At 40.2% G+C, this 13,214-nt stretch overlaps 2 protein-coding genes across 2 annotated transcripts in view; one reads left to right on the top strand and one right to left on the bottom strand.

Annotated features, from left to right (window-relative positions):
- PSMA1 (proteasome 20S subunit alpha 1) overlaps positions 1-13,214 on the top strand; it is a 376,247-nt gene that overhangs the window by 277,098 nt on the left and 85,935 nt on the right. The gene's annotated exons all lie outside the window — the stretch shown is intronic.
- PDE3B (phosphodiesterase 3B) overlaps positions 11,000-13,214 on the bottom strand; it is a 72,035-nt gene continuing 69,820 nt past the window's right edge. The window contains exons 17-18 of the mRNA XM_083477004.1: positions 12,849-13,095; positions 11,000-12,185 (exon numbers count right to left, since the gene is read on the bottom strand). Of these exons, the coding sequence (XP_083333130.1) occupies positions 11,956-12,185; positions 12,849-13,095 (477 nt within the window). The 3' untranslated portion in view covers positions 11,000-11,955. The remainder of the gene's footprint in view (positions 12,186-12,848; positions 13,096-13,214) is intronic.

Genomic DNA, 13,214 nt, shown 5'->3' with positions numbered 1-13,214 from the left:
GGAACTCGCAAGACATTTTCGTCTTGCGAAGCAAGCCCATAGGAGATTCGTTTTGCGAAGCACCTCCAAAACGGAAAACTCTTTCATCTAGCGAGTTTTCCGTCTTGCGAGGCATTCGTCTTGCGGGGCACCACTGTAATTTGTGGTTCAGGTAACCTTTCAGCAATTCCTTTAGTCCTGAAACAGTTGCATCACTTTTTATTTAAAACACACTGGTTTGGCAATGAAGGGTGGAGTTTAGAGTTTAATTACACTAAGGCAGACATGTCCAAAGTCTGTTTTGGGGGCCTAATCCAGCCCGCCGGTCGGTTTAATCTGGCCCCTGTGGCAGTTTATTTCCTGGGGTAAAATCCTAAAAAAAAAAAAAACCTCAAAAACTCAGCCCTTTGGTCGGCCCTCACAGCCCTTCACTTCATCAAATCTGGCCCTCTTTGAAAAAAGTTTGGACACCACTGCACTAAAGGCATGCAGGGGAGGAGACCCTTGAAGGCAGCCTTTTAGTAGCAGACACAGGATGGAAGGGAAAAACACACACCAAAGCAACAGAATGCGAGATGAGGAAGCGGACATTCACTGCATTCCCCACATGCCCTTTTAAGTGTAACCCATTGTAACAGGTGAACATCCATTTAGTCAACATGGGGGTAACTAGTTTGGCCCTAAATGAACCACTACCCTATCCATTACACTTTTATTTGTATTTCACCTTCCAATATAGGGCAAATAATGCTTGCTCTGCCTTTTACATGCCTGTTGAAAAGATTACTGAGGCAATAGAAATGAAGTGTTGTATTATATAAGTGCTTTAGTTGAGAGTGGGTGTGGTGTAGTCATGGCTGAGAGAGTAAACTAACAAGAAGCTTGTTCCTACAGCCGCGAAGAAAAGAATGCTGACCTACTTTCGTAGTTGTACAGTTTAAGATATTATATGTGATTACAGATGCTGTTGGTACAGCCTAAAACGATGCCTTTTGAACTACTGTATCAAGTTGTCCACAACTTATAATAGGATTCTTTCCTCTTCTTTTTTAAAAACTTGTAAATACTTTGCAGGTCCAATTTACTGAAGGGTGTCTTGCCACATACATGCTTATTTGCACTTCTGCAAATGCTACCTGAGGGCCTTTCCTCACTTGTGGGGAGCTGTTCAGTTAGTGTGGCAGCACCTGTGTTTTTACAGGCCTGCTGAAAGCTTTGTTTTAGCAAAATAACACAGCAATTATTCAATTACCTATATTTGTTTTTATACAGTTTTTTTTTTACATATTTTATCTCTTGATGGTTTTGTGGCATTTTTTAAAAATTATATTGTGGATTTTAGCTGTACAATTTTATTGTACACAGCTTAGATCTCCTTAAGTGTTTTGTTTTTTAGGTTTTTTAAAGTATATTCTAAATAAATATTTATTTGTAGATTGGCCTGGCCATTAGTCAGTATGGTAACTTTTTGCTTTGCTTATTATATTTGTTATTTTAAGCAGCTGGGTAGCACAGACACAGGATTTATTTTTTAAAGTCACTTACAGCCTGCAGAGCCTCCAAGGAGAGGGAAACGGAGAGAGATTCCACTGTTAAACAGAGTACATGTTCATGCTTAACCCCACCCCACCCTACACCCCCTCACTGAGAAGAGAAAGAACAGAAGCAGCAGACATTTTTATGTATACGTCTCTATTAATCTGCAAAATGTCCTTGCTTCCGCAAAAGCCTCCAGGTCTAGTTCATTCAGAACAATAACTATTAAACATATCTGAAAGATGCCATATGTCCAACTTAACAGCTTCTTGGAAGGCAGCCATAGCAGAGAGAGGGCACAAGAACTTGGAATGTTCCTTACTACACTATTTCCTCCAAAACACAACATGAAAGCTTTTTATTATGTTCAGTCGGGATTTGAAAAAACCAGGCTCCTGTCCTGGATAAACAAGAACCCTCTACAAAAAGGTGAAATGGACTGGGGGCTAGAACAGGTTGAGCTGCTCAGCTACCTAAGCACTGTGAGAGGAAACAACTGATGAGTCCATTAATTCCTATGAAGAATCTGGTGGCAAAAGGTAAGAACCGAGGGGGGCATTATGCTATCCTTTCCCTTGGTATTTCCTCTCGTTTTGTAAGCAGAATTTCAGAAGCAGTGGCTTCTGGATTTCTGTAGCACAGACTCAGCTTTTAAAAGGCAGGCCTTGTGACAAGAAGAAACATTTTGGCTAGCTTCCACGCAATAGCTTTACCGTGCCAGCACTTTCCCCTGAGCAAGTTGGACCCATTAAAATAATGGATCACATTAATAGAACAAACATTAATGTTCAGATAACTATTCTCATGACCAACGCAAAGAGCCTCTTAGATATAACTGCCCCCCTTCACACACTCGACACGATCATTTATGAAAGGTAATGGAAAGCAAGTCACCATGTTCACAATTTCACATGCTGCTATAAATAAAGTTAAATGTTTATCCCCACATGACTCAGTAAGGACAATATATAATAGCTGACTACTGGCTTTCTACCAGAAAGAAATGTTGACTCCTTAAAGTAGGACTGAAGAATTGACCATGTGTATGTAACACAATTAACTGTTCATTGCATCCAAGAGATGTCAGCCTCCCCATCCTTCCCACTTGCCGTGCCATGTACAATAATAATTGTGGTTAAGAATGCACCTACAATAATACTGACATTAAAAAAGAAAGGTCTTCTTACATTAGAATAGCTTGGCCCATCAGGTAATCATAAAGTCAAATAGACGGCTTCACACAGTGGTGGGGTCTCCTCCATTAGAGGTTTTTAAGCAGGGCCAATTGGGTGGTGTGTGTGTGTGTTTGTGTCAGGACAGTCATTTGGTTCAGGACCTCACGCTTGAAGGAAGGCTCAAATTTAGACACTTGTTAATTTTTTGGCATTTGATAAGCTTTACAACTTCAGACCAAAATGTGACACACTCAGCTAGAAAAGCCGACAATTTTTTTGTTAAATTAAAAATAAAATAGTGTCTCACTGTGTTTTTGGTGCCTTGTTTTGTTCATTGGTATTGTCAGCCTGAGGACCTGGCTGGATGGCCACCTCTCAAGGTCATATTTTCTGCATTGGCAGCTGGTAGGACCAGATGACCTTTGAGGCCCCTTCTAACACTATGATTCTGTGTCCTCTCCCCACCCCAAGAAGAGTTATAAAGAACAGTAGTTGTGCCACCAACAGGGATGCATAGTGAGATTTCACACTGAATTGCTTATGCTCAAAGCTGTGCAAGCTTTATTCACTTCAGCAAGACGGATTATGCCTCTGCAGTACTTTGGTGTGAGTCACGTTAGTCATTTACCTACCCGGTACCTAACAATGAGTCATAAGAGAGCAAGGTAATTTTTATTTCATACTGTCAATATTTCAGATCAGCAACCTATTCAAACTGGAGTAAAGAAGATTTACAAACAAACAGGAAGGCATTACCAGAATCTGTAGAACTGTAAGGTGGCTACAAGAAGTGACAAGAGTGGCCATCCATATAACAAACGGCGATGGAAATTGGGAAGACCATTGGTGTCAATATTTTCCCCAAACAAAAACAAAGGGTTTTGATTTAAGCCCCACCTCCAGTAACTAGTCCAGCTTCTCTTTGTTGGCTTTGATTACCCATAATACATATAGAACCATAGAATTGTAGAGTTGGAAGGGACCATGAGTGCCATCTAGTTCAACCTCCTGCAACGCAGGAATTTTTAACCCAATGTGGGGCTCAAAAACTCAACCCTGAGATTAAGAGTCTCATGCTCTTCCAACTTGATCTATCCCCCAAGATGTTATGTTCACTGAAAGAGCTGAAGTCTGAACATGAGTGTCATTTTTCTCTTTCACAGCCCAATTTTCCTCCTGACATCAAGTAAAGGGTTTTGAGAAACCAGGCTCCGTTGATGTTAAAAATGCACTACTCCGAAACTAGCTTTATGGCATTACTACAGGATCTTAGAGTATGAAAAAAGCAGATCCTACTTGACAAGAAGCAATCTAATAATAATAGTATTAAAAATGTATATGCCGCCCATCTGACTAGCTTCCAACAAATTAAAACACTCTGTGACATCAAACATAAAAAACTTCCCTCAACAGGGCTGCCTTCATATGTTTTCTAAAAGTCAGATAGTTGTTTATTTCCTTGACATCTGATGGGAGGGTGTTCCAAAGGGCAAAAAGGCCCTTTATAACATCCTTTATAACACAACTTCTGATTGAATCCAAAGCTTTCCCCCCTGGATTTCTACATTGGAACTGCAAGTGTTCTTAGGAGTAATACCAGGTGGTACTCTTGGTACCTTGAACCACTTAAGAATGGCCAGAGAAGCAGGGCCTTTTCAATGGCAGCACTCTTGTTGTGGTATTTCCTGTCCAGAAAAGCTCACTGAGATCCTTTCCTGCTAGACTGATGAAAACAAAGTTTGTGTTTTAAATATAGAATGCTGAATGATTTGGATGCTCTTTTTATTGTTTTTGTATTTTAGCTTTTGCTGTTCATCTTTATTTTTCTTCTTTACCTGGGTTTTCTTATTTAGATGGCTATGCTAAGTGGCTTTTTATATCTTCAATAGCCTTATTATTATTATTATTATTATTATTATTATTATTATTATTATTTTATTTAATTTCTATACCACCCTTCATCCGAAGATCGCAGGGCAGTTTACAATCTAAAAATACAAAATTGCAAATCAAAATAACAAACAAAAATGATGTAAGAGATAAGAGATGAAATAATACTGTACTTCAAAACAATTGAGTGGGTATTTGGAACAGGGTATGTGAAAAAAGATCACTGGTGAGAATGGGAAGTTTTAGGGGGGGTGCATATTCGAGTGCTATCCATGTAAATTAAAAGAGCGAGTATTGTGTGTTTCCAGTTACTTGATTATCCCTTAAATAGCCAGCTATGTGCACATCATCACTTTTAAGTTTGGAGCAATCTGGGGAAACTTGGTTGATCGCTCGATGGACGAAGTTCTGTTTCCTTCAAACTGAAGCACATGCTTCTCCAGCCCACAAAATAAAAGACAAATCAGCCTGGTGATTCTAGTTTGAGATTTTGGTACAATGCACACAGATTCATCAACTGCAAGACATACCTTGGGATCCACCTTGTTTTTTTATGATAATGAAGCAAAGTAAATGTTCTTCCTGATCTCATCTAGCACAGCAAGTGATTCTGAGGATAGTGCTGATCAGCGGGGATGAGTCAAATGTCTGAGTCATTCTGTCTCTTGGCTGAATCCCTAGAACACAGGGAAATCACAAGGTGAGTGGTAGGGGGACTGTCTAAAACATTATATACTGGGCTGTGGAACTGGTGGTTTTTTGTTTGTTTTTTAAAGCTTATTGGGCTCAATGGTTCTTGTATTTATTCCTGCATAAGTTAAAGATTCTTCCCTCATGGTGGTTTTTTTTTCCCTTGAGAAAGGTTAGGCAGAGTAAAAACTTGCCTGAGAAATACCTGAATTTGAAATATTATTTCTTATGTGCTCTATTAACAAAGCACAGTAATAGGGGAAATGACTCTCATTTTCATTTTTCAATTTTTATGCCCTGTAATTTTTCTAGATGGTAGGGGGGAAATTCCAGGAACAAACACCGTATTTTGCTAGCAGATCATCAGAAATGGTTGCACATGTAGCAACCAGTACACCCTACAACGCTACCATATTTAAACAGGTCTGGAAGCGAACACTTAGAAATGAATGTGGGTGTACAGCAGTGAGCAGCAGCCAACATTACTACTGTCTCAAAGCACAATTGAGTGGCATCACTGTGCTGAGGAAGTTAGGAGCACACATTTTCAATGGTGAGCTTCAAAAACACTGCTCATTCTGCAAGCGCTCTTCTATCTACATACCACCGTTTTGTGAACATCTTGCAGCTACAGCAGAAATAAATTTTTGGAAAAGACAATGAAATTCCAAAACTTCAAGTTCAAAACAATATAAATTTCAATGTCATTTTAGAAAGCAAATTATCTAAATGTGTAATCAGGTGGGATTCAATTGATGCCCTTGTGCTCTGTGGCAAGAGATGGGGGTTACTTACTTTGCAATAACAAAACCCAATGCCTGCTTCAGTGGTATTTCTAAACCTTGCATACACTGTGGCATATTTTAGAAATGATCTTTTCACAAGATACGACCAGAACTGGGACAGGTTCTGTATGTTTTGGGGGGCTTCTAATCATTAACTCATTCATGGTTGTTGTTGTTTTTAACTAGCAAACAAATAACTTCAATACAGATTTAAAAGAAAATGACTTTCAAAATAAAACGAAATCTAAGGTAAGAACATAAGGAGACCCCTGCTGGATCAGACTGAAGGCCTGTCTAATGCAGTATTCTGTTTCTGGCAATGGGCACCCAGGGGCCTATGGGAAACCTGCAAGCAGGACTTAAAGACCAACGGTACTGTTCTTTAAACAAAGGGTATTCAGAGGCATGGAGTAGTGTAGGAGATTCCCTATCACTATCCCTGTGATCATTCATAGCCTGAGGCAGGTCCTTCTTCAAAGGGAACAAATCTCCCTTCTCTTGATACCTTGGGTCTCCATGGAAGAGATTGATGGATGCACCTTCTCCTCAGAGGAGGTCTGCTCTGTCACAAGAGGGCTTGGCCTTTTCTTCTTCATCATCCTCCACTGTCTGAGAAGGGTTTCCTGCCTCGTCAAGTCTGGGCACATCTGGGGGAAAGGAAGGGGACTTCCTCAAACAGCCTCTTATGCACAGCCTCCTCCTCCCCTTCAGAGTCCTCATTCCCATCTTCTGGTGCCCTCTGGCAGCCCGCCATTTCCCCAGGTCAACTTGGCATCTGCCACCTGCCAAGCTGCTTCTGCAAAGAGGTCACTTAAAGGGCCTACCTGAGGAATGTGATGAAAAAGAACCAAGGCTCCCCGTGGCGATCACACAGGGTCCCCAGACGTTTGACGGTCTATTTATCCCTGTGCCACCACTGTGATTGCTTCCCCGCTGCCACCAACCCATTTCTCTCAGGTACACACGGAGTCCAGACAGTTGTTAACATTAAATCAAATAAGCAAGTTTATTTTATAAGCATTAACAAGGTTACGGTTTCAGGTAATTTTTCTTGTCAGTTTCTTAATCTTAGTTTCTTTACCGGCCTATACCTTCCTAATAACTTCTAACTGATTATCCCAACTGTCTATCTGACTCCTCCTAACAGTTTCTCTCACTCTCTCACATCAAAATTAGGCCAACCCACAGACTTATCCTCCCTCTTCCTTCTCCAACTCCCAGCTGACTTCCCAACAACTCCAACTCTAACTCCTCCCCTTGGGTTCCCACTGGCCAATCACGTCACACTCATTTAACCCTTTCCTTATGACCCACCTAGGAGGGCAAACACCACACTCCCCATCTCTTATAACAAGCAGGGAAAGAGCCTTTAAGAAGCTGAGCTGACAGGTGCCAACAACAGCAAGCTTCTTGCAACTTGTTCCCCTTCCAAGAGCAGGGAATCCAGTTCCTTTTCCAGCACCAGTGTTCCAAGATGGGATCTTCTGTGAAGTTGCCCAGCCTTGCCGATTCTTTGTGAGTAAATGTGAAGGAGGAGTGTAGAGAATAGGCTATGGTAAGTTTGGTTTTAGAGCTACAGGGTTCGGTTTTATTTTTGTATTCTGTTTGGACTTCTGCCAGCTTTTCTCCTATCTTTATTCTGAATAATTTGACTGTTTGCCAGCCTCAGGGTTTTAGAATCCCCATGTGCCGAAATGGTTGGCATTTGGGCTACTGGGAGTTTAGGATTGGAGCTGTGAGTAACCAGTGTACTCTTCTGAGGTCTGAGAAAGTGTGGCCTGCTGCTACTAAACCACAAAGGTGCATGTTGAACGGAGGAGCGCTGGGGCACTTTTAATAAGTTATTGCGTTAATGTGCCTCAGCAGCAACTACAGGAGAGTAAGACCCACTGGTAGCAGTGCAGGTCTCTTGTGCTGCATATATCACCCTCTTCTCACTGCCAACACACTCCTAGGGCTCAGGAGGAACCATGGTATGAAATAAAGTAATAAAATAATAAATAAAATAAAATTTTCCTTCTGCGATGTTCAGAAGCTTTTCAGCACTAAGGAACATCCAGAGGTGTTACCCGCATTTTGACTACATGTATTGATTATATTAAAAGCCCTCCTTATAACAAATGTCCAGATATAAAATCTGCTTGAGTATGGTGTACATATTTGGTTATTATTCTAATTAATCTTTTAGCAAGTGAGGCAGCAATAATATTAGAAACCTGCTTCAGAAGAGAGATCAGTCAGCACAAAGTAGTCTTATATATCAAAGTAATGTTAGCATCATTCAGTGAATCGTAAAGTTAAAAAGGCCATCAGCATTTATTAAAGAAAGGTATCTGTGGGATGAAAAGTGACTAAAATCTGAAAGTGTCTTGCTAAATACTGTGAGGTCACCATCTGAACCTGGTAGTTTATAACGTTTCTGTTTTTGAGAAATATGTTATTAAACATGTTTAAGGGTGTTTAATAATGGCCCATCTTCCTGAGTGGCACCTGATCCAGTGCTCAGAGTTGCTCTGATCTGATCCAAGGTGATCCAGAGCTAACTTGACCCAGATTCACACTTCAAACCTATTTGAGGCCTGCACAATCATGTGTCCTTCTCCTTCCCACCAACTGTTTAATCAGGGGTTTAAACCCTAATTAGAAGTGGACAGTGGCAGGAAATGCTGGTCTCTTCCTCTTTCCTCGTTGCCAGACCACCACTGCCCTTGCGACAGTCCCAGATCACTCTGGGTGGACCCAATCCACCCTGGGGCTGCCGCAACCTGATCTGACCAACTCCCAGATTGAACCAAATGTGGTTTGATGTCCAAGACTCAGACAGATCCAGTTCACAGCTGTGATATCTAACATTCTAATTTATCAAAAGCTTTTTTAATTGTGCGGGACAAACCTATTCAGTCTCAGAAGCAGGTCCCACTATGTTAACAGAAGAAAGGACCAGTGGGAAGCATGCCAGGTTAGGTGGAGCTGCTTGAAAGGGACCCTATGTTTTCTGGATGCTTGAGACCACCCTGAGCATCTTCAAGGAAAGGCTGCTCCCAGTTTGGCTCTGAATGCCCAAGGCTCTTCCGGGGCTTTGACCATGCAGCTATCAATCCCCAATCTTCCATCCACCTTTGGAGCTGGGTGGTGGCAGGTATTGCCACACAACTGCCAGGACATGTCTGCCCACCTCTGTAGCTCCAGAGGTGGCATGAAGGCTGGTTTTTTCACACACTAATGAAAGCCTCCAATTTCTTTTTCCAAGCACACACCCTTGATATTTTTTAACCCTTCTGATTCTTTCCTTTTTTGCTATTTAAGAAAAGGATAAAAATCCTAATGATACTAACAGCCCTCTTGCCATACCCCTAGATAGCAAGTCCAGATGTCCTTTTTATTTATATCATACACTTTAAATAGGACTACAGAAAAAGTTTTTGATCATTAATCTGTTTTATTGGAGGAGTTTGCACTGTTTTAAAACCTGCCCTTTTCCAGCACAGTGCTCTAGGAATTCACTAAAGCTGGCTTTCATTCTGACTGAGCTCAGCTCTGAAAAACAGAAATGATTATAAATGCAGGTTGAGCTATATTAATTGTTATTAGAGGCTGAGCTGGCATTATATTTCAATAGTTTGGAAAGGCTGAGCAAAATCTATGTAGAGTGCAATTCAGTTATCACTTACACTTAAGTGTTCTGACAATTTTTGTCTTCCAATATAAAGACCTGCAAGTTTATGTTGGTGTTACGGTATTATTATTACAAGGTTGGTCTTGCCCTTAGAGAAGGCAGAGAAACATATTCACACTTGGGGGCAGAATGCAATGGGTCTTGCTCTGATTTTGAAACTGATTAACAGAATTAAGGCAGGATGTGCAGGGCCACTAATGTTAGAGAGTTTTGCTAGTGACTTTTAATAGATGCAGAACTTTAGTAAACATAATTATTGTTATTTATTAGATTAATATACTGCCCTTCATCATTAGATCTCAGGGTGGTTCACAGAATCTTGTTTGGATATGAAATTTAAGATTTCAAATAGGGCTATTGCCCAGCCAACAGTAAAGTTAGTTGATTGGCAGAGTAATGCAAGCCCCACCATCTTGCCCTGGGCTGCAGGGGGTGGGGTGGATTGAACAGAGCAGCTCTTCCGGCCATTGCCTGCATAGTGCTGTCATCACTCCGATATGTGGATTCCACTTCCAACTGCTGAACAGGTGGGGTAGATGTGGTAGTGGCAGGCTTGCCACCAGCAGCAGCCAGCAAAAAGCCACAAAGATTGTTTTTTTGTCCTGATGGGGGGAAGAGGCTGAGATGTCCCAGAACTCAGGCCCAATCTGGGATTGGGCACTGTACCAACTCCAGGCTTTTAGTGACCTGTAATCTGCCCATCCACCCACTGGTGGTTGTTCCAATCCAGGCAGCAAGGATTGCGACCTAAACTAATTGAGTAATTGCACAGATTTGCTTGTAAGCAAAACCAGTTATCTTGAGATAGATGTTATATGGTTTGTTTCTAGACACACAGCAGGCAAAGTAACATCTAGTCTCGTATTGTGTACTCTGGCTGACAGAAGCTCTCCTGGTTCTCAGGTAGACTTCTCTCCGCTTCGCCTGCTCCTTTTTATGTGAAAGTGCCAAAGCTAGAACCATTTGTATAGAAAAGAATGTGCTTTATGGCTGAGCTACTGTCCTTCCCCATCATTTCAGAAGAGTGTTAATGTTTCTTCCAAAAAGAGGACAAGCTAAGTGGGCTTTAATCAGGCACACAGTTCAGGGACTTACTGCCCAACGCAATATGGGCTGTATGTAAAGTGAAACTAAAATGAGCAGACAACAGATAACCTGGGCATGTGACTGGACTTCAATTACTATTGTATTTTCATTATTTTTTTAATCTAATGTGTGGTTACTGCAAGCAGGAATATTTACTTTTGCAAAGTGAAGAACAACAATTGTTTATAGAAAACCATCTTTTAATTCTTCAAAGGTTTACATACAAAGAAAAAGTAGACTCTCTCTTTTTTAAATGAACACCTAGCATTAGCACAATATTGTAAATATAAAATCTGTTGTGTCATGTTTCTAAACATGAATCCTGAGTAAGAGTGGAACATATTTATAATATTATTGACTAAAAGAATACAGTCCCTTCATTATCAAAAGTGAGATAACTTTTGTGTTCTATTACAGAACAATGAAAACAAGGCAACAGGTGTTTATTTAGCAAACTAGCCTGGATATTCACTGCAAACCTGAACATTTTCAAAATAAAATAAAATGGCAGGTTGTGCACCACAGTAAAAAGCATCAAATTGATGCACATGGGATTAAATTTTAACCACAAAATCCAGAATTAATCTATTCTGGTTGCAGTCATCTAATGGTTAAATCAATCCAAGAAAACTTAATTAATAAAACAATTGCAAATCAAACAGGTGTAAACTGTAACATTCATACTGACATATAAGAAACAGTGATTTTTGAATCCACATTAAAAATACAAATTCCAAAACATGTATTGGTATTCAGCCCAATTACTGGTAGGTCCTATAAACAAAATACTTCTGGTGACTTTGTAAAATAAGGCAGCTAATTTTTTTCCCTCAAAAATGGTATAACTACTTTAATATTAAGAGGCTGTTTTCAGCAAGACAGCAAAACAAGGTATTTGAACACCAACTTGGGCATAAGATCTTTGCATCATGGAATGCAATATTCAACCTTTGAATAAAGTTTTCAAATTCCATGTGGTAAAAGTGCATAGAAGTGGGATACTGTTAAGAGAAAATATGTCCTTTCACAGTATTCAAATCTCTCTTACAGTTATGTTCACTGTGTCAGTCTAAAGTCAGCATTATGTGAAATAATACATTATTTCTGGAGCAGTACTGTACATCATTCTGAAGGCTTCTTAAAATGTTTTTTCTGCTCCTTGATGTCGTTCCTCTTCTTCATCTGCTTCTTCAATAACCTGAATTTCATCTGCTTGACATAAGGATGTATTCTCTGACTGTTTACTCTCTTCTGATTTATTTAGTTGTTCTTCTTCTTCAACTACTTTCTTCCATACTTTATGATTTTCATTCAAATGGTGTATCAGCTGACAAAATATTCGCTGCCTGCTTTTTCTTCTCTGTAGTTCTGCAAAAGAGGGAAATGCCACTTTTCAAAAGAGAGCTAAACAAGTATGAAACACTTACCTTATGCTTAGGAAAGTGGTGATACTGAACCAACCTGAATGGCTATGAATACACCTTTGTCAGGCATTCTAGCTGATTAAACAGGGAGCAGGATGTGCTTAAAGGTTAAAGGAGAATGGTCTGTGTGCTCAGAATGATGATGAAAGACGAGCTTTGTGAGATGGCAGGAAGAAAGGACCTGGGGGGGGGGTAATGGAACCTTTTAATTGGAAATGGAAATATGAAGGAATTTGGTGCAATGTTTTAATGAGCAGCACAGATCCAAGGGAATTCTGCTGGTGAAATGGGGCTTTCCCTCTCACCTGCAGCCTCACATGCACCCCTAATATATGTTCCAGAGGGTCAGGGGACTCTGTCAAACAGATTGCTGGTGTTCAGGGAGGAAGAGAAGATGGGGAAAGTTCACTCAAGCAGCTTTGAACTTTACCCTTTATAGATACTTGTAATGGTGATATTTTACTATGATATCTGGATCACACAACAACAATTTATTTATATGTCTCCCATCAGCTACTCTGGGAAGCTTCCAACAAATGTAAAAAATTAACCAGATCCAAATCCATTTAAAATTCTGTATGTATTTTAAGTAAGTATTTAGACTTACTTGTGCTTAAATCTTCCATCTCATCCTCTTCACTGTCCAACTCTTCTTCATCATAATCTTCAGAGCTTTCCATATCATCATCTTTTTGATCAATCCACTGGCCTGGAAGCAAGCCAGCTGCATCGTAAGAGTTACAGAGAGGACCAACAATATGAGTAATAAAAGATTCTTGTAGTTTTGCAAGTTGAGGAGAACGTCTATCCATAAAAGGGCTAATGGGTAATCCCAGACTTGCCTCTTCATCTCCCTGTAAACTCATAAATACAAACACTTAGAAAAGATTGGGTATCAGTGCAAAGTTTGGTAACTGGAACACATAAAACAAAAACGAACAGCCAATATTTCAATAAGGAGTTGTGTTACATT

The sequence above is a fragment of the Podarcis liolepis genome (assembly GCF_965112155.1).
Source record: "Podarcis liolepis genome assembly, chromosome: 1".
Classification (NCBI taxonomy): domain Eukaryota; kingdom Metazoa; phylum Chordata; class Lepidosauria; order Squamata; family Lacertidae; genus Podarcis; species Podarcis liolepis.
This window is presented reverse-complemented; position numbering and strand designations above follow the sequence as displayed.